The 21,475-nt window shown below is 48.0% G+C and overlaps 1 protein-coding gene across 1 annotated transcript in view; it reads left to right on the top strand.

The window, feature by feature from the left end:
- The window catches only part of SLC35F3 (solute carrier family 35 member F3), a 135,006-nt gene extending 114,911 nt beyond the window's left edge, over positions 1 to 20,095 (top strand). The window contains exons 3-7 of the mRNA XM_040242730.1: positions 1,934 to 2,153; positions 9,202 to 9,327; positions 11,872 to 12,064; positions 13,593 to 13,682; positions 18,608 to 20,095. Coding sequence (XP_040098664.1) covers positions 1,934 to 2,153; positions 9,202 to 9,327; positions 11,872 to 12,064; positions 13,593 to 13,682; positions 18,608 to 18,843 — 865 coding nt within the window. The 3' untranslated portion in view covers positions 18,844 to 20,095. The remainder of the gene's footprint in view (positions 1 to 1,933; positions 2,154 to 9,201; positions 9,328 to 11,871; positions 12,065 to 13,592; positions 13,683 to 18,607) is intronic.
- The last annotated feature ends 1,380 nt before the right edge of the window (positions 20,096 to 21,475 follow it).

The raw sequence follows: 21,475 nt of genomic DNA, 5'->3' as shown, positions 1-21,475 counted from the left end.
TGCTAAGTTTTCCAAATTTGCTGGCATATTGAGTGCAGCACTTGAACGCATCATCTTTTAGGATTTGAAATAGCTCAGCTGGAATTACCATCACCTCCACTGGCTTTGTCTGTAGTGATGTTTCCTGAGGCCCACTTGACTTTGAACTCCAGAATGTCTGGCTGGCTCTAGGTGAGTGACCACACCATCATAGTTCTCTGGGTTATTAAGATCTTTTTTGTATAGTTCTGTGTATTCCCGCCATCTCTTCTTAACCTCTTCTGCCTCTGTTAGGTCCTTACCATTTCTGCTCTGTATTGTGCCCATTCTTGCATGGAATATTCCCTTGGTATCTCTAATTTTCTTGAAGAGATCTCTAGTCTTTCCCATTCTGTTGTTTTCTTCTATTTCTTTGCATTGTTCATTGAAGAAGGCCTTCTTATCTTTCCTTGCTCTGCTCTGGAAAGAAGGGAAGACTCTTTTGCAAATAGGGGCTGGAGAAAAGTGCATGGAAAGTGCAACTGAACTATTGTATGAAAATTAAAGGGCAAACAGAAATATCAAGTCAGTTAGATGAAAGATCCATTCATAGAAAGCCAAAATGGAGTCAATTCAGTTGAATCAGTTTCTTGGTAAATTTAGTGATTTGACTGTTTTGCCTGTTGCTGGTTTAGAAGCAGCATAGAGTTCAGCAAACAGCGATGAGTTTTCTGTTTCTTCTATGGATGTAATGAACAAAGGCAAGTTGCATTTTAGATTGATGGAGAGAACAATCAAATTAAATTTACAATTGCAGCCAATCCCCTTTGACTCCTGTTTTCATTTTTCTCCTTGATTGTGGCATTTTCATATTATTAATAGGTGGCTTGGGCTGTGGCTGTTCTCCACATTGGTGTATTTGACTTGTTCTAGTTCCTTCTTTTCTCCCCTGCTCACTTGCTGGTGTCTGGGCCACACTGGGCCCTGCTGTGAGCTCGGGCTGTGACGGCTATGGCGGCATGTCCTCTCACGTCCCTCTCCTTGGCCTGGCTCATCCAGCCCAGCAGAATGATACTTTCCGCTCCTGGGCAGGGCAGCGGGCAGCTGTCTGCAGAGCCAGCCACTTAGTCCTCTGGTCACACCCTCTGCCCCTCCACCTCCTCCCCTCCATCCTCTTCTGCCTGAGCAAGGTTGGCTTTCTTTTCCTCAGGCAGTTTTTCAAATACCAGTGATCCTTCTGCTAGATTCTGGAAAGGTGATGTTGGAAAACATTTGTCTGCAGGTGTTTCCTCAGCTCCTTCTCTCTTAAGCCGCTGAGCTCTTGGATCTGCTCATCCTTCTTGTGATCACCTCTCAGATGACGTGGGGACAGGACCTTCCACATGTGAAATGACCAGCTAAAAAGGCCCTCATGGAGAAAATGTACAGTTAACACCATTGATAAAATAGTCAAAATGTATTAGATGTGCCCAAGAAATGAATGCCACTGCCTGATCCCAGAGACAACTTCATTTGGAGGCAAATTTTTTTTTTTTTTTTTTTTTTTTTTTTTTTGGAGGCAAATTTTTAAAAAATATGTTTTGGGGCTTCTCTTTGAGTGTCCAGGCCCCTGAGAAGAAAGGCCTAGAGACGTCCTGGTCTAGAGACTTCCTTCTTTTACTAACCAAGTAGCAGAATCCCTTAGGTGATCACCGTGGAACTGGGGCTTCTTCAGATCAAATGGACCCACCATGACCTTCTCCGAAACCAACCATTCCATACCCACCACGGACCAAAGGAATAAACCACAGTGGCCAATCCCGGTGCTGAGAGCCTCATGCAGTGCTTTCTTCAGTGGACTAGATTGAAGGGCTTTGGTAGGAGGACGTTACTGCATCTGCTAAAAACAAACAGAAAAAAACTGGGTAGAGGGGGATAAAAATGATCTGTCTCAAACCAAGAAGATAATAACACTGCCTCTCTTTCCTTGTTTTAGGGAGTGCTGTCGATTTTTTGGAGACAATGGCTTGACTTTGAAGGTGTTTTTTACCAAGGCAGCACCCTTTGGTGTTCTTTGGACTCTCACAAACTACCTGTACTTACATGCAATAAAGAAAATAAACACTACGGATGTCTCCGTATTGTTCTGCTGCAACAAAGCTTTTGTGTTCTTGCTCTCATGGATCGTTCTCAGGGACAGGTTCATGGGAGTGAGGGTAAGTTCCTTATTCTCTGTCTTCCTCCCTCACTCAGTCATGCCAGCCAAAACCTGCCCATCGGCTTGCTTATCTCCATGTGCTGGACCGTTCAGCCTAAGCTGCTAACCACTCTCCTTCTGATTTGCAGCAGAAAAGGAGCCCAGCCAAGGGCCAGGCTCTTGGGGTGCCTTGCAAACCTTCTTGCTTGCGAACCATTCTAGACAAGCATTCATTAAAGCACCTTTCATTTCAAGCATTTCAACAAGCATTCCCTAAAGTGTGTGCCGGTTGGGGTCCCCCCTTAGGGAAGGGGTGGTGTATTCAGCCTGCCTCTCATAGTCCCTGCAGCCCAGAGCCCTCAGCTAACACTGCCATAACACTGATATCTAAAACTCAATGTCCTCATCCACATGGACGTGCCCTCTTGGTGGGCCATTTATCTGGACGCTGCGTTCAATGCCCAAGTGGGCCAGACACACTTAGAGAGTGAAAGTTGCTTAGTCGTGTCTGACTCTTTGCGACCCCATGGACTGTAGCCTGCCAGGCTCCTCTGTTCCTGGGGATTCTCCAGGCAAGGATACTGGAATGGGTTGCCATGCCTTCCTCCAGGGTATCTTCCCCACCCAGGGATCAAACCCAGGTCTCCTGCATTGCAGGTGGGTTCTTTACCAAGTGAGCCACCAGGGAGGCCCAGTTCAAATTCTGAACACGCTTAAGACCCACTAAAGCTCAGTTCAAATTTTGGAGGGACAGTTTCACTTGCTTTAACCCCAGAGGAAGGGAGAATGAAATGATACCCCCTGAATTACCTCTCATTGTCACCTCTGAGACTGAGTAAATTCCCTTAAAATAGAGTCAAACTTAGCTAGTCATATTTTAGAACAATTATGTGAAATATGATAAATCTGGTATGAAACATGAGCCTACAGATAGAGGAGTCCACCCAGGATTGGAATGCATGTACACCCGTGGTGGATTCATGTCAATGTATGGCAAAACCAATACAGAATTGTAAAGTAAAATAAAAAATAAATAAATAAATAAATAAATTTTTAAATAAATAAATAAAAAGAAAGGAATAGGCGACATGTAGCCTTGGAAAATGGCAACCCACTCCAGTATTCTTGTCTGGACAATTTCATGGGTAGAGGAGCCTGGCAGGCTACAGTCCATGGGGTTGCAGTCAGACAGGACTAAGGAACTGAGCAGGCAGGCCTTGGGACAGAATCCTGTTGCCTTCTGCTTGTCGCCCTCTGGTGGCCAGAGGCTACCACTGCCGCACTATCACTTGGTCACAAACAGGGACAGAAAGGATTTGAGCAGGCTAGATCTCTGGTAGTCAGAAGGCATCACTTACTCCTTCCTGCACCCTCAGAACATATAGGAAGGCCAGGAAGCTGAGTCCTTTTGGACAGCAGTCCCATTAAGGGAACCCCGCTGGCACCTAGCAAAGGGGCAGATTCCAGGCTCTCTGCTTGTGTCCTTGGCTCACTGTCCTGGGAACAATGACATCACCTTCATGGTGGCTTCACGCCCACCTAGTTACTCAAACAGCAGTGGGGACGTGAGTCAACTGCTGAGTTGTATTTTTAGCTTGCAGTAGGGGGAAAATTTGTTTTGAGGCTTCGTGTTAATTTTGGAATAAGAACTCAGCTCACTGTGCTACCACCCAGAAAAGCTTTGAGCAAATAAACTATAGAATACATCTCCACAAGAGGTACAGCCAGCAGCAATCTGTCCAACAGCCTGCCTGACTGGATACTGAAGATTCAGATGTGCTGGGGCCCATGGTGGCTTTCTTTTGAGGCCAAGAGCCAAGAAAATGCATGGTGGAGCACTCTCAGGGCGTGCCTGTAAAAGTCCAAGGCAGATTCTGGATGGGGACATTACTGGGGAAAGAGGCTGCAAGGTTCATTGTGCATCGTGCAGAAGAAAATGTTTTTGAGGTTAAGAGAAGGAGGTGTGAAAATGCTGACTCACAGAGAACAGAGTGACACACCCAGATCTCTATCTCATTGCTATGCAAGATCCCCTCACATCCCTGAGCTGTGATTCGGTCCTGCCATCCTGGCCACTTGCTTGGTCTGCACTGACCACTGCGGACTGAGCAGATTTTCATATCGAGGCCTTCGGCACGAGGCCAGCACTGAAAGAAAGACCCAGGAGCCGGTGTTGGGGATGGAATTTACCAACCTGTAAAGCACCATGCAGTTCTAAGTCTCTCTGATAATCGTCACCCCTCCTAGAAGTGACATGTCCTCTAAGATTGTCCCACTCCAAGCCAAGGTGGGGCACCCTCTTCTTATCGTCAGGAGTTCAGAGAGCTTGAAAACAATATGTAAGGTACCAGCAGCTGGGCAGAGTGACAGGGGTCACCCTGGGGAAACAGATGGAGATTTGAGCCCAGGATGAGGCTTAACACGCACGCTTCTCTGAGACTTCTCTCGGACTGCTAGGTTAGCTGCCCACCACCTGCTGGGTCGTCGCCAGAGACTGAAGGGAACGGACACTCATTTCCATCCTGATGGCTGAGCACACTGGGCTGAGAGTCACCCAGACACAGAGAACAGATGTTTGTGGAGCAGGCCACATAGAGGGCCTGCGTTATTAAGGTCGTGACTGAGACCACAGAGTTTGTGGTTCCTGGAAAACAGCAGCAGGTCTGTGTCAGGCGGACAGACCAGGCAGAGCAAATGTTCATCTTCAAATGCTGGGCAGGTTGTGGCCACACATGGCATCAGAGGCTAGTGTTTGAGAGGAGCCCAATCTGGCCCCCATGTCACCCCGTGACTCTGCTTTCACATGTGTCCTGGCTCTCCAGGCTCAGGGGTCATAACATAACAAGGAGGTGCTAAATCCTAGAGTTGAGGGACAAGGGTTTGGGTCCACTCTCATAAGCTGTTGAATGTTAAGCTAGTTACTTAACGTCTCTGAGCCATAATGACCTCATTTTAAAGTTGTTGGCAACTTCCTTGGTAGTCTGGTGGTTAAGACTCCACCCTTCCAATGCAGGGGGTACAAGTTCAATCCCTGGTCAGGGTACTAGGAACCCACATGCATGGAGGGAGGCCAAAAAATAAAATAGAATGTTAGTACTCATCTTATAGAATAGTTGTAAGAATAAAATAAAGTGATGCATGCCTGACACATGAAACCCCATAAATGTTATCTTCTCTCACTGTTGTTATTCTTCTTATTCCTTCTCAAGTAGAGGGGTTTGATGGACCAGCCCACTTCTTTGGGTGATAGTGTCAGAGGCTGACAGACACTTAGGAAGGCAGTTGGATGCAGCAAAAGCAGCGGGAGAATGAGAGCAAGTAGAATTCTGGAGGTAGGAGAGATGGCCCCTCCTAAGCCAGAGGCCACCCAGCTGTGGTCAGCAGCTGGATAAAGGCCATGCCACCCCCAGTCCACATCTCAAAGGGGAGGGCAGATGGCATTCTCAGCTATTCAGAACCACCCACTCCAGCTAAAGCGTGCAAACCAGGAGGAGTGGAGATGCAGCAAGGAGGGCAGCCAAGGGGTCATCCGAGTGGACTCAACCCCCAGCAGCATGGTCCTGGGGAGCCTGGACCTTTTCCAAGAGCAAGCCCCACCTCGGTCTGACCCCAGCTGATGTTTTCCATAATTCGCCCCCTTGCAGCCTTTGGTTCAGTGCCAGCCCTGAACGGTAACCCCTAGTGCTGACTTCTACTCCACCTTCTGTTGGGGAGGCTGTCCCCCACCACCCAAGCACAGCTGGGGAAGGGCACAGGGCACACAGAGTGTGGGGGAGTGTGGGGTGGGGGGCTCAGGGCCCAGACGCCTTCCCAGCCTCTGAAACAAGCAGGGTGATCTAGAGGGTCTCCTAATTCCTCCAGACTCTCTTGGCATCGGTGAGGGCAGTGCAGGACTTGGGAGGGAGAGGGCTGAGAGAAATATCCGTAAAAATTAGCCTGTCCTTTCCCTTTTTTAAACTTCTCCAAACTGTACAAATCTAAAACCCACCACAAACGAGGCTCTGCTTGGCAGAGGGCATGCAGCCCATCACATTTCTAGCGGGAGTGGGAAGCAGTGCTGGTCGGAGAGGCATGCAGCCTCCCCCAAGGGCTGCCCCTGCCTCGTGCCTTCCGTGGTGCCCCTTTCCTCTCGGCCTGACGTCTGATGGGGAGCAGTGTGCCCGTGAGGGTACGGGTGCATCAGGGAGCTGCTGGGGGTGGGGCAGGCTATAACCACACGGGCAAGACCATCATCCAGAGGCTAAACGGCAACATGCTGGCCTCGGGGTCTCCCACACCCATGCTTCTTCCTCTTCTCCGGCTCATTTTTCCCAGAGTAGAGATGGCCGTTCCCCTCCTCTTGATCTCAAGCCACTGCCAGCCATTTGTCTGGATCCCCAAGAGAAAGCAGGGGTGAGGGGAAGTAGGAATGTCCACTTTATTCCATCCTGAGACTCAGCATTCTCCCCCAGGGAGGCTGGGATCTAGAAGATGACTATGTGAAACCACAGAACACGCAGGACCAGCCTTACTGGAGAGTTCCTCTTACAACAGGAAATAGGCTGGGAAACATTTCCACATGTAAACCAAAAGCCAGATATTTTAGAGTACAAAGTGTGAACTCCACGCTTATTTTTTTAAAGAGATCTGGCATCGTCAAAGGAATTTCAGGCTTGGGAAAGGATGCTCAGGTCTTCCTCTGAGATCGTAGTGTATGTTTCAACTCTGCTCTGCTTTCAGGGATATCAGACGCAAGGAAAACCACCAGCTTCCCCTCTGGCATGGAGGTCAGAGCCCAAGTTCAGGGTCGGGAGTCCCAGGGAGCTGCCGATGCCCATACAGTATGCCCTGGAATCAAGTTGCTTAAACCTGTGACTCATGGAGAGGACCTCCAAGAGGAGAGGCTCTGGATGTGAGCAGCTGGGGCGTGAGCACTGTCCGCAGTGCCATCTGCCAGAATGAGCTCGCTGGTCTGGACTTGGCAAATGTTGACCGGGAAGCCAGCGGCCACCCACACTCTCTATTTCTTGCCCCTCCCCTCAGCTCTTCTGCACAGCACAGCTCAGATGGAAGCGTTTAGCTCTTTAGGATTTGATCAATAGAGAAAGGAGAATGAGGAGGTCCGAAATCTGCCCTCTAAATCTTCAGGGAAGAATAACCCTGGCTCCCCTTCACTTCCTTGAATTTCACCTTTATGTTTGGAAAGACTCAGGGGCCTTTGGAGACGTGCCACGGCGCCCGGAGTGGAGCTGTGTTCTTCCCCGCCCACTCCATTTCCTTCGTTTTCCAGTTGGTTCTCTGCTTACCCAGCTGCCTAGCCAGGTCCAGCTGCCCCGTGCTGCATTTTTGTACTGTGCAGGCCCTCTGGAGCAAAGCCCGCCCTGCCTGCTTTTCACTTATCCCTGTTCTCCTGGTGGGGAAGGTCCCTTACTCCTCTTGTACCTCTTCTTCTTTCTCAATGAAGAGCCGTACACAGTACATGTAGCATTTGAACATAAAACATACGCATTACGTGATGATGAGTGATAAAAAGTGAAGCAGGAAACCAGAAAGAGCTGGTAGACAGAGCAGGGCTGGCACTTCTCCAAGAAAGGATGACCACCTGCCCTCTCAGGGGCCCCTGTGTGAGGGCGCGTGTGTCTTTACACTGCCTGGGGAATGCACTGCAGCTCAAACTGCTGAGCCCTGACACAGTGCCTTTCACCAACCTAAACACAACATGGTTCAACCCTGCACGAAACCTCAGTTCAGATATCAGAGTAGAAATGGCAATGGCTTCAGAGGTGAATCCTACTTTCTATTTATATATAGAAACACTGACTTTGCACTTAAACCTGAAATGTGTATCCCAGCTCTATGACTTTCAGCAAGTTACTGAGATTAAGTGCCCATGTCTATAAAACGAAATAAATTGAAATATCTACCTAGTCTGAGGATTAAATGAGAAAGTACACAGAAAACACTTATCCCTGATCACTCAGTAAATGTTAGCCACCCGATATTTTTGCAGAGAGCAGAGGTCATTTGAACAGTCTGTAAGAGGGAGAACTCCAGTAAATCCAGTTGTCAGAACTTGCTCCGCCCACGTTTGTTCTGCCTCCAGCAGCTCCTCCCACTTGCCTCCCAGCGACCTTTATGTAGTTCCAGGACCACCTCTGGTTAGAACGGGTACTTACCCAGTGCTATATCATTTCTCCTTTAGGAAATGTTATCCCAAGTTTCTCTCCTGTGCAGTCTGACGATTTGATTTTGCACAACAGGAATGTGTAAAGATCCCTGGAGCCCTTATTCCACCTGAGGAATTTGGAGAACAGGGCTGGGAGCCGGGGCAGGAGTGGGAGCGGGAGGGTGAGGGGGGCTCGCTGGAGCGGTGGGCCCTCCAGTAGCTGAGGAAAGGAACTGCAGGGCCAGGGTTAAGACACTGTATGTAGCCCTGATGGGCCAGGGACACATGCCTTTCCAGAAGGTTCTACTGCTGGTGTGTAAAAGAGGGCCACGATCCGTGGTCGTGGTCACTGTTGAGATGTGTAATACATAAAAGCAGGACCCTGAGAGGCACTGGAGAAGGAAATGGCAACCCACTCCAGTATTCTTGCCTGGAGAATCCCAGGGATGGGGGAGCCCGGGTGGGCTGCCGTCTATGGGGTCGCACAGAGTTGGACATGACTGAAGCGACTTAGCAGCAGCAGCAGCAGCAGACAGGCACCTCCGGAAAGTTGGGAAGGAACTGAGAGGGGGTGGTGAACAGGCCATAGTCATGACCGAAGAACCTGTCGTTGCGCCTGTGACCACCCTCTCCGGCGGCCCCAGGAGTCACATGGCCGGCCCTCCCCAGACATGAGGCGGCTCTGCTCCTTGCCGTCGACCACTTCCAGTCCTTGGGTCACGCCAGGCTTTGCCGAGTGCCCCCTTCCAAGCAGGGACAAACATTCAGACAGGAGAGCAGCCTTTGCGTGGTCTCCGAAGGACTGAAAGGGGGCCCTGCCTCCCTCCACAGCACCGTCGCAGACATTCCTACCCCTGTGGCACGTAGGGGCCGCTCGGATTCCCCGCCGCTGCTCTGACCGCCGTGTCTTCCTTCCGCCCAGATCGTGGCCGCCATCCTCGCCATCGCTGGGATCGTGATGATGACCTACGCGGATGGCTTCCACAGCCACTCCGTCATCGGCATAGCCCTGGTGGTGGGCTCGGCATCCATGTCCGCCCTCTACAAGGTAGGCGCGGGGAGCGGGCCCTCTGGGCTCTCCTGGACTGGCTGGCTCGGTGCTTTGAGGGAACCTTGGATGGAGCTGGTGCTTGAAGACGAGCACCGGGCACAGCGAGCCTGACGGTGCCGGAGACGTGCAGCAGCTCTTGGCTCTGGCTTTCCAGACCTTTTCATCGATGGCCATACATTTGCAGCATTTGGGATAAAAGGGGTGGAAGGATAGGTGGATCAACTGAATTCAATGAGTGACTTCCTTGTTTGGTCCGACAAGGGAGAACTGGGCTTCCCGGGTGATGGTAGTAATAAGGAACCAGCCTGCCAGTGCAGGAGATATGAAAGACGTGGGTTCGATCCCTGGGTGGGGAAGATCCCCTGGAGGAGGGTGTAGCAACCCACTCCAGTATTCTTGCCTTATCCCATGGACAGAGGAGCTTGGCAGGCTACATTTCATGGGGTCACAAAAAGTCTGACAGGTCTGAGGAGACTTAGCACCCCTGCACAGAGAAGGATCAGGGGCCCTAACTGCCTGCTTCTGTGTTTGGTCAGATAATTTCCCGTCAGATTGGAAATGAAAATTGGAATATCTCCTGCAGCTTTGAAATCTTTTATCACATGGTTTTTGAGGCCACCAGGACTCAACATGAATCCATGTGCGTTTCAAGTATTGCTTTAGACTGAATAAATACAAGCACAATTACTATCATATGGAATTATAAAATATTTTTGACAAAATGCTGGGAACCACTGGAGGTGTGTGTGTGCCAACTGCATGTCTCGAGAAGACAGTTATTTCCCCCACACTTATCTCTCACCCTCTCTGCTCCATCACACTTCTCAGCTGCTCTCCCGCTTTGCCTCCCCTTCTCTTCGGATCCTTAGTCAAGAATGCAAATATTTTCTGGTCTCCATGTTGGGAAACTGACCTGGAAGATTCAATGAAAAATTACATTTTAGCTTTGAGTTTTAATGGCCCTTTATGGATCCAGATAGTCAGACAGAGAAAATAAACGACTGTAGAAAGTTCTAAGAAAAGGAACTTTTCCAGCATGGGGAGGAACACATTTATGCGTTTGTAAAATGAAATGACTATACCTTTTTTTTTTTTTTTTGGCCTTGGCCTGAGGCTTGTGATATCTTAGTTCCCTGACCAGGGATCGAACTTGTAACCCGCCCTGCATTGGAAGCTCGGAGTCTTAACCACTGGACCACCAGGGAAATCCCAACTGTACCTTCTTATCCTTCATCAGCTCCCTGCCCTTTGCCCTCAGAGAAACACAGCCCATGAGGAATACATCTCACCCAGAGGATGTGATAGTCTAGCCCCATTCGTGACTCCAGAGCCACTGTCCAAATACAGAAAATACTTAAATACTCTGCTCTCTTCAATGAGCTGCATGCTAATGGAAAGCAGAATGGATAGATACTCCATCCACCACGAATTTAGACTTACATTTCCAACTCCTCCACTGGCTGATCTTTATCCAGACAGGCTGGTGGGCAGAAGGGTAAAAGGACTTGACTTCATTTCCCTTTGCATGCTTCCTGCCCAGAAATGTCCAGAGATACCCCAAAGAGATGTGAAATGACTGCAAGAGGAAGAAGGAGGAGCAGAGAGCAGAGGCTGAAACTGGACCATCAGTTCTGTAACTGTGAACAATGTAGTAAACTCGGAGGCTGGACGGGGCCTGCTTCCCCTGGGAGCTCAGCTTCCCGCCTTCTCCAGCCACCTTTGTCCCTTTCCTGGCTTTTCATGCATCTGAGATGTGTACACACAGGGGCAAGAAATCCATCGGGAGTGTTCCACTGAAACCCCATGCCATGTCTGGAATGTGGGTGGTGGACTGGAGCAGAGGTAAGCTGTGAGTGTTGTAAAACCTCTCCATTTGGTTTATAGGAAATGTCTTTGTAGCCAGATCCCTTTTTGCGGGGTGGGGCAGTGGTTTTCAAACTGTTCAGGGATGAATGTTAGAGGTTCCTGAAAGGAAAGTGTAATTGTGGCTTGCGTCAATCAAGTCTGACTCTTTGCAACCCTATGGACCACAGCCCTCCAGGCTCCTCTGTCCATGGGATTCTCCAGGCATGAATACTGGAGTGGGTTGCCATGCCCTCCTCCTGGGGGATCTTCCCAGCCTGGGGATCAAACCCGGGTCTCTTAGGTCTCCTGCATGGCAGGCGGGTTCTTTACCACTAGCACCACTTGGAAGCCCATTCAATCATGGCAGATACTTCTAATTTAAGTGCCTTTCTCATCTTCAATGCCATGAGTCTGCGATGTGGTGTCGTGGATACAGCACAGAGGATTCAAGCGCGGTGTGAAAACCCATGATTCCTGAAAATGCTCTCTGTGTACCTGAGGAGTAACTCTCCATCGCCACACTACTGAGCATGGAGGAATCCTACTGCCCTTCACTGAAGGCCACGTGAGGTGGAATTTACCATCACATGGCCGTGGGCCCCGGGGTCCAGCCCCAGCTTACCAAGTGCACTCGCTTCTCCGTGGCAAGTTGGAGTCCGAGGCGAACTGTCACCCCTCCTCTGCTCTCTCCGGCAGGTCCTGTTCAAACTCCTCCTGGGCAGTGCTAAGTTTGGAGAAGCCGCCTTATTTCTTTCCATTCTGGGTGTGTTTAACATCCTCTTCATCACCTGTATTCCTGTCATCCTCTACTTTACCAAAGTGGAATACTGGAGCTCTTTTGATGACATTCCATGGGGAAACCTTTGTGGATTTTCAGTCCTCTTATTGAGTAAGTGGTGACTACCCTGCCAGAATCCGCAGAAAACAGGGACTGACAGTGGGATCCGGAAACCCATGCCCTGAAGGAGAAAACCAAGCCTATTATTAGCCTTAAGTTCTCCATGGTTTTCTGGGTCATTGTGTCACACAAAGGAAGCCTGTGTAATGATGACACTAATTCTAATTCCAGGACTTCGGTCGCTGGGGTGGTGAATTGTCACGGCTGCTCTGAACAGTGCAGCCAAGGGTAATAATCTGGTGGCCAAGGGTAATAATAGTACATTACTTATAGGACTGACAGTCCAACTCTTTGTGACCCCATGGACTGCAGCACACCAGGCTTCCCTGTCCTTCACTATCTCCCCGAGTTTGTGCAAACTCATGTCCATTGAGCCAGTGATGCCATCCAACCATCTCATCCTCTGTCACCCCCATCTTCTCCTGCCCTCCATCCTTCCCAGAATCAGGGTCTTTTCCAGTGAGCTGGTTCTCCACATCTGGTGGCCAAAGTATTGACTTCAGCTTCAGCATCAGTCCTTCCATTGAATATAGGGCTGGTTAGAAATTGGTAGATTAATACTATAATAGGGAAGAAACTTTTGTATTCTAATATCACTAAAAGGATGATACCTACAAGCTTAAATTATACATAATACTCCCCAAGTAATGTGCATTAAGCTAAAATACCTTTGCTTAGCTCACAGGAAATAACCTGACTAGACCTGCTTGTGAATGACTGTAGAGAGGAAGAAATTAACACATCCTCTCTGGAGACTGATGGGAACCAGGAAGTGTTTGACTCTACTCTCTCCCCTTTTAGTATAAAAGGAGCCTGAATTCTAACCCAGATTGGATGGTTCTTTGGGACGTGAACTCACAATCTTCTCAGTTTGCCAGCTTTATGAATAAAGTTATTATTCCTTGCTCCAGAAACTGACCTTTCAATTATTGGCCTGTCGTGCAGCAAGCAGTACAAGCTTCGAGTTGGTTAACAATCCACACAGAGCTCTTAGAACACTGCCTGATGATGTTCAGTAAATATTATCACTAGTAGTGTCATCATCACCATTGCTTCATTATCATCACCATCCTCATCACCAGTAATTGCTGTAAGGCTGGTCCTCGGCAGGGAAGCACCCAAGGAGGAGCCTCACCCATTTCTATCTAAAATGTGCATCCCAAAGCTCCTAATCATAGTCATCCCAGAATCACTGCCAGCAGCAGAAAAAAGCAAAGTTAGTCAGATAAGTAGGATAGTTCCATCCTCTTTTCTAGTGCCTTCTTCACTGGTTAGTTTTTTAAAATTTCTTTCTTCTTCTTCAGAGCTCAGGGAAGAGAAGAGACCTAAGTAATCAGGATGTTTGGCCTTAATCCCCAGTCCTGGAGCCCTTGCAGGAACCCAGGTCCCCTGAGTCAGAATAAAGAGCAAAACCCCCAGACTCCAGCCTCCTCAGAGAAGCTGGGGTTGGATAGGCCAGAAAGGATGGAAAGTCAGGGCTGGTCATGCATAACACCTATCTTTTTATTCTTTATTTCAGCATTCAATATTGTATTAAATTTTGGAATTGCTGTTACATATCCTACTCTGATGTCTCTTGGAATCGTCCTCAGCGTACCTGTGAATGCAGGTAAACTTCTGTGGCTCTCTGTATCTGCTTGTAAACACACACACACAGGCACACACGTGCACACACATACTCACATATGCTTGCCTGGTACAGTGTACAGGTTTAACCTCCTGCATAGAAAGAAACCACTTGGGTAAAAATGTTGACGTTTGCGACACATGAGTATTTTCTTCAGAGGGGGTTGGTTTTCACCCATAACACCAAGGTACAGAAGGTCTAAAATCACCTTTATTTGAGCCAGTGTGGAGATCAGAGATGAACACCATTAATATTATTAATAAGTAGAGATGAATAGGTAGCAGAAAAAAGCTTTTTAGTTTTCATAAGGAGCTTTCTAGAAGAGAAAGTTAGCTCAGGGTATGGCAGGCATGAGATAGAGATACATCCACAGCTATAGGAGTGTAGACATTGCTCCCGGAGTCCCAGAAGAGAGCCCTTCATCCAGCCGCTCAGGACCCCGCTCTGTTTTTCACTGGGGACTCACCAGCACACTCAGTCGATTCTTCTAAAGCACGCCACCACCTGCCCCTCACCTCCTTCCCTTTCCTGGCTCATGCTGCTATGAACTTTGGGTTTTCCTCCCAGAATCTCCCTGAGTTATACCCAACCTCCCTGTAGAATCTGTTTGTGAATCACTTCCCAAAGCACTCACCCCCTTGATCTTGGCACAGCTCCTGCCAAAGCCATCTCCTGACCTGCCCACTTCTAGGCGTTTAGAGGATTAGGCTCCCAAGGAATGGCAACCCCATATCCTGTTCAGTCTGGTGATAATAAGCCTGGAAGCATAAGTAAAACCACAGTCAACTTCCAGAGGTCTTCCTTGCGTTGCATTCCACACGGTCTATATATGTCTTACCCTGGTCCCAGACTCCTTGGGCCCGGCACCTGCCCAGAGGGAGGGTGACCAGTCCCCTCTCATAACCTCTCTGGGCCCTTACTTATCCCCTAAAAATGAAGGTTGTCCCTGAGTCATCACCTTGGTTCATTGGAGGACCACATGAAATGATTTATGAGGCAGAACTTCCAAAGGCAGGAAGCCCCTAAACACCTGGAGAGCTGGTAGAAAAGTGGTCCAGCTTGTCTGTGTCCATACACCACAGGCTTCAGAAAAATAACTCATCAGCATACCCCCACTGCATCTTAGGGTTGTCTTTATAGTCACAGAGCATTCTTATTTCAAGGAGGCATATTCCAGGTGACTCTCGTATAGAAGCTACTTGAACTGTATCATACAGCCAGTATGAGAGAGGTTAATCAGAATCCTCTGCAACGTAAGAAGGTCAGCAGTGTATCAGAGGAAGCAATGACAGTCAGTTCTCCAGGGTATGAGGAGCAGAGGAGTCGGTGGTTCTCTGACCTGTCAGAGCAGAGCCCTTGCTGGGCTTTCTGACACTCTCTCTAGCATAGCTCGTGGGACTGGCTGACTGGCTCTGATGGCTCACTGTAAAGAATCCGCCTGCCATGTAGGAGACCTGGGTTTGGAAGATCCTCTGGAGGAGGAAATGGCAACTCACTCCAGTATTCTTGCCTGGAGAATTCTATAGACAGAGGAACCTAGTGGGCTACAGTCCATGGGGTCGCAAGGAGTCGGACATGACTGAGCAACTAACACTTTCACTTTCTTTCATTTGTAAATTAACAGGCTGTTCTGCCGGATCTGCCGGTATTAAAAATTAAAGTGTTTCTGAATTTGAGGAAGATAAAAGAGGTGCTTTAATTCTACAAAAGAACTGCTAACAAAATGTTTTTCTCAGCTTTGTCTTTTACCTCTCTGCCCAGCCTCTGGATGGAGGCGAGAAGTGCAGGAAGAAGGGGATGGGGCAGGAGGACTGAAGGAACAGGAAGGGGATGACAGAGCAGCCCCCTCGTGGGGCAGACGAGGCGGGGGAGGGGGCGCAGAGGGAGGGACAGCACGCAGGCTTCCAAAAGGGCACATGCAAGTCAGAAGAAACTCTTTCACAAACTGAGGTGTTCAAAAAAGCAACCTGATTCTCCCTTGTGTGGAGTTCAGTTCAGTTCAGTTCAGTTGCTCAGTCGTGTCCGACTCTTTGTGACCCCATGAACTGCAGCACACCAGGCCTCCCTGTCCATCACCAACCCCCAGAGCTTACTCAAACTCATGTCCATTGAGTCGGTGATGCCATTCAACCATCTCATCCTCTGTCGTCTCCTTCTCCTCCTGCCTTCAATCTTTCCCAGCATCAGGCTCTTTTCTAAGGAGTCAATTCTTTGCATCAGGTGGCCAAAGTATTGGAGTTTCAGCTTCAGCATCAGTCCTTCCAATGAATATTCAGGACTGATTTCCTTTAGGATGGACTGGTTGGATCTCCTTGCAGTCCAAGGGACTCTTAAGAGCCTTCTCCAACACAACAGTTCAAAAAGCGTCAATTCTTCTTTATGCTCAGCTTTCTTTATGGTCTCACATCCATTCATGACTACTGGAAAAATGATAGCTTTGACTAGATGGACCTTTGTCAGCAAAGTAATGTCTCTGGTTTTTAATATGCTGTCTAGGTTGGTCAGAGCTCCTAGGTTGTCATGGAGCAAGTGTCTTTTAATTTCATGGCTGCAATCACCATCTGCAGTGATTTCGGAGCCCAAGAAAATAAACGGTCTGTTTCCATTTTTTCCCCACCTATTTGCCATGAAGTGATGGGACCAGATGCCATGATCTTAGTTTTTTGAATGCTGACTTTTAAGCCAGCTTTTTTCACTCTCCTCTTTCACTTTCATCAAGAGGCTCTTTGCTTTCTGCCATAAGGGTGGTATCACCTGCATGTCTGAGATTATTGATATTTCTCCCAGCAATATTGATTAAAGCTTGTACTTCATCCAGCCCAGCATTTTGCATGATGTACTCAGCATATAAGTTAAATAAGCAGGGTGACAGTATACAGCCTTGACATAGTCCTCTCCAAATTTGCAACCAGTCTGTTCTTCCATGTCTGGTTCTAACTGTTGCTTCTTGACCTGCATATAGGTTTCTCAGGAGGCAGGTAAGCTAGTCTGGTATTCCCTTCTCTTTAAGAATTTTCCACAACAGTGAGCCACATAGTCAAAGGCTTCAGCGTAATCAATAAAGCAAGTGAGATGAGTGCAATTGTGCAGTAGTTTGAGCATTCTTTGGCATTGCCTTTCTTCGGGATTGAAATGAAAACTGACTTTTTCCAGTCCTGTGGCCACTGCTGAGTTTTCCAAATTTGCTGGCATATTGAGTGCAGCATTTTCACAGCATCATCTTTCAGGATTTGAAATGGTTCAGCTGGAATTCCATCACCACTAGTTTTGTTCATAGTGATGCTTCCTAAGGCCCACTTGATTTTGCATTCCAGGATATCTGGCTCTAGGTGAATGATCACACCATCATGGTTATCTGGTCATTAAAATCTTTTTTGTACAGTTCTTCTATGTATTCTTGCCACCTCTTTGTAATATCTTCTGCTTCTGTTAGGTCCATACCATTTCTGTCCTTTATTGTGCCCATCTTTGCATGAAATATTCCCTTGGTATCTCTAATTTTCTTGATGAGATCTCTAGTGTTTCCCATTCTATTGTTTTCATCGATTTCTTTGCATTGGAAAATATGCAAAAATTGCATTGGAAATATGCTAAGGAAGGCTTTCTTATCTCTCCTTGCTATTCTTTGGAACTCTACATTCAGGTGGGTATATCTTTCCTTTCCTCCTTTGCCTTTCACTTCTCTTTGTTTTCTCAGCTATTTGTAAGGCCTCCTCAGACAACTATTTGATGTGAAGGCCTGCCTCCAAATTTGCTTTGTTTGATTTAGTTAAGAAAAGAGAAAAATAAAGCAGAAAAAGGAAAAGAAAACCAACTTTGGAACACTTTTGATCTTTAGTTATGAAGAGAATGATGATCCAGATTTGTATGAACTGATATGAATCCTGTTCTCATTTTGTTCCCTCACCTCATCTGTCAGAAATGAGCTTCTGGCCTTTAATAAATGTTCATAATCAGCGATGACATAGGTGGCATTAGAGCCTCATGCTAATAATACCCTGGAGTGGAGTAAAAGTTTGTATCTATTACTTTCAAAGAACCAGGTTGAGTTTGGTCTTTAGAACATAAAACTATGGGACCTCCCTGGCCGTCCAGTGGTTAAGACTCTGCACTCCCAGTGCAGGGGCCACGGGTTTGATGCCTGGTTGGGGAGCTGGGACCCCACATGCCGTGGGGTGCAGCCAGAAACATAAAAATGAATAAAATCTTTTTAAAATGTGAAAAGCACCAAGAGTAGAAAGAAGGCAATAACATTTTAATTGGCCTGGCACCCCAGAGGTGGCCACAATCAATTTTGGTCTATACTGGATTGGCTGAAAGTTCACTGGGGTTTTTCCAGGAGAGCGTGTGAGAAACCCGAATGAATTTTTTGGCCAACCAGTATATATACAGGGCTTCCCAGGTGGCATGAGTGGTTAAAAAAAAAAAAAAAAAACCCGCCTGCCAATGCAGGGGATGCAAGGTCCCTGGGTCAGGAAGATCCCCTGGAGTAGGAAGTGGCAATCCACTCCAGCATTCTTGCATGGAGGATTCCATGGATAGAGGAGCTTGGACAGTTACAGTCCAGCGAGTGGCAAAGAGTCAGACATGCTGAGCAACTGAGCACACACACATGTCTCTAAGTGCCCCTTGGGTTTTGTTTTGTCTCTCAGCCAAATCGATGTCCAAACTAAGGTACCAGGTCAAGTCAGTTTGGGAAAGTGAGACACGGTGCAAGGCCTCCCGCCAGCCAGCATTTCTAAAGCTAAGGGGGATTTGCTGGAGGCAGCTCTGCCTGCCTGGTCAAGGGAGCACCGTGTCCACCCCGCAGAAAGGGCTGCCCCAGGCCCTGGCCTGGCGGGAACCCCACCTCCTGATTGCCCAGGCCTGTCGGCCCCTGGGTAACCTCCGCTCTCTGTCTCCTGCAGTGGTTGATCACTACACCAGTAAGATCGTTTTCAACAGCGTCCGGGTAATTGCCATCATCATCATCGGCCTGGGCTTCCTCCTCCTCCTCCTGCCTGAGGAGTGGGACGTCTGGTTGATTAAGCTGCTCACTAGCCTCAAAGTGAGGAAGAAGGAGGAGGCGGCTGAGGGTGGAGCGGACCTGGGCTTGGGGCTTCAGAGCAAGAGCAGAAGGGCCCGGCCCTCCTTCGCCCGCTGACCATCTGCCCTAGGACTCTGCAGCAACCGCTCACAAGGGGGGTTCGGAATCTCTTCCTGGCAGGGGGAACCTCAGTGAGGTGTACATACCTGTACAGTTTTGGTAATCTGCGGTAAGTTATATGGTATTTATTGGCATGTCCAACTTGCTTGCACTTTTTTCACATCAGATCTTTCACTTAAGGGTACTGATTCAATATGGGAGAGAAAAGAAGAACCTCTCCGCTCTTTTTACATGAATGTAAAGCAGCTTAAAATGATTGCCTAGATTGCTTGAGATGACAGGTGTTCTCGACATGGCAGGGCAGATGTTTCAAATCTTTGCAACTGAAAATTACATTGCACACTGTGATTATTTCTCAGCGATGGTAGGTCATATTTTGTTTTATACCAGAGCTGCACTCTTAATTTTAAGGGATTTCAATGAACCAAAAGATCACTCTGAGTTAACTGGGATAAATGGATTTCTGGATGGGTGGGTAGATGGGATGTGAAGAGCTGGAGCAGAAAAGGAAAATGGACTTGGAAAACCATCGACTGTGGCTGACCTGGGGGTGATGATTAGAGGAGGACAGGCCAAGCTGGGTAACAGAAAGGGGAAGTTAAGTCTTAGCCCCAGCTGGCTTGCCCTCACATGTCTGTGTAAGATCGTGCAAGAGAAATTACAGTGCCTTCTACAGAATTTTTGTCTTTACCTATGTGAAGCGAGGTGACATTATAAGTCACCGGCGCCGTCTTATCATTTAGATGTAGAAATCTTTAGAAACAAACAAAATACTATATATATGTCTGTATGTACAAAAACGGCAAAGCTGATGACCAGTGTCACAGACCGCAGGTCACGGTGTGTATATGAGGCAGAGTCCGCAGAAGATGAATCACTGGTTGCTTTTACTTCCTAAGACCGAAAAACTATTTACTGAATCTGCAAACCTTTTTATGAAACTTTTAAGCACCAGGCTGTTTACTTCCACATTATAGGTCTGCCAGAAAATTCTATCTGTGATAGATCTGTAAAGAGGGATGAGGGGGTTAGAGTTTACTATTTTTGAAGTTTACATTGTTACATATCGAAATGGAAACCTTATTTTGAAATGTTGTCATAACCCAATGGTGCACTCTGTAACCATGGAGTCTTTTGTTTCCTAGGGGAAAGGAGTACTCATGACCTAAACTTTTTAGCAAATTATTATTCTCAGTTTCCATTACCTGTTTGGCCAAACAGATGAATAAACTATTTAAAAAAAGAAGCATTTTGTGCTGTCTTGGTGGCAACTTTGTTCCTTTCCCACTAGGTAGGTCTGACTTTCTGGCTTCCTCACCTGATATTCTTCTCCCAGCAAGTCCCATCCTCCTGCACCCTCAAGGCACAGAAAGCCATCCTGCCTCTTCAAGGAAAGAAAGTTCTTAATGCAGACAGAGTTGCTTTCACAACTTCCCTGGTGGCTCAGACGGTAAAAAAAAAAAAAAATCTGCCTGCAATGCAGCAAGACCTGAGTCCCATCCCTGGGTTGGGAAGATCCCCTGGGGAAGGGCATGGCAGCCCACTCCATTATTCTTGCCTGGAGAATTCTGTGAACAGAGGAGCCTGATGGGCTGGAGTCCATGGGATCACAAAGAGTCAGACACAACTGAATGACTAACACACTTTGCTTTCACAAAAGTGAAATGCAGGGCAAAGGTCCAGCCCTGGAAGGAAATGTCTCGAGGCAGGGTTTCCTCCTATCCTCCTCCCCCACCCGCCCCTCTCCGGGGGCACCTGCCTCCCCCCTTGTGCATCTCTGGTATGGCTTCTGCCTCCGTGTCCTGTGCAACCCAGTCCCTCGGCTTCCTTGCACTTGAGCCTCAGAGCGGCAGCCTCAGTCCCTAAATTGACCTGGTCGTTTCAGCTTTGCTCCCACACCTGACTTCTGCCTGGCTCTAGAAGGAATTTAATGTAACGTGTGTATCACTGTTCCAGGCCGCTGCAGCCAGGGGCTCTGAGGTCTTACATCTCTCATCCTCTGGCCACAGAAGGCCATGTTCTCTAAGAGGACATGTGAGCCGTGAGGCAGGCTTGGACTTGAGACCTTTTGCTGAAGTGCCTGCACCTGGACAAACCTCTCCTCCAGCAAAAAAAAAAAAAAAAAAAAATCACCTGTATGGGACTAAAAATAACTGTGCACATGCACAGTTAGGGCAAAATTATGGACAGAGGATACAAAATAAACCAAAAAAAAACCCAATTGCCATTTTTGAAGCGCCTGAAGCAAAAGTATCATGTCAGGAGGAAAAGCAGGGTACTGCATATGACCCCTCATTCAGCACCTCCTAGTTCAGTTCCATTCAGTCGCTCGGTCGTGTCTATCTCTTTGTGACCCCATGGACTGCAGCACGCCAGGCCTCCCTGTCCATCACCAACTCCTGGAGCTTGCACAAACTCATGTCCATTGAGTCGGTGATGCCATCCAACCATCTCATCCTCTGTCGTCTCCTTCTCCTCCTGCCTTCAGTCTTTCCCAGCAGCAGGGTCTTTTCCAAGGAGTCAGTTCTTTGCATCAGGTGGCCAAAGTATTGGAGTTTCAGCTTCAGCATCAGTCCTTCCAATGAATATTCAGGACCGATTTCCTTTAGGATTGCCTGGTTGGATCTCC

This window comes from Oryx dammah, unplaced genomic scaffold, assembly GCF_014754425.2.
Source record: "Oryx dammah isolate SB20612 unplaced genomic scaffold, SCBI_Odam_1.1 HiC_scaffold_6, whole genome shotgun sequence".
Classification (NCBI taxonomy): domain Eukaryota; kingdom Metazoa; phylum Chordata; class Mammalia; order Artiodactyla; family Bovidae; genus Oryx; species Oryx dammah.
The sequence above is the reverse complement of the archived record's forward strand: the minus strand, read 5'-3'. Positions and strand labels throughout refer to the sequence as shown.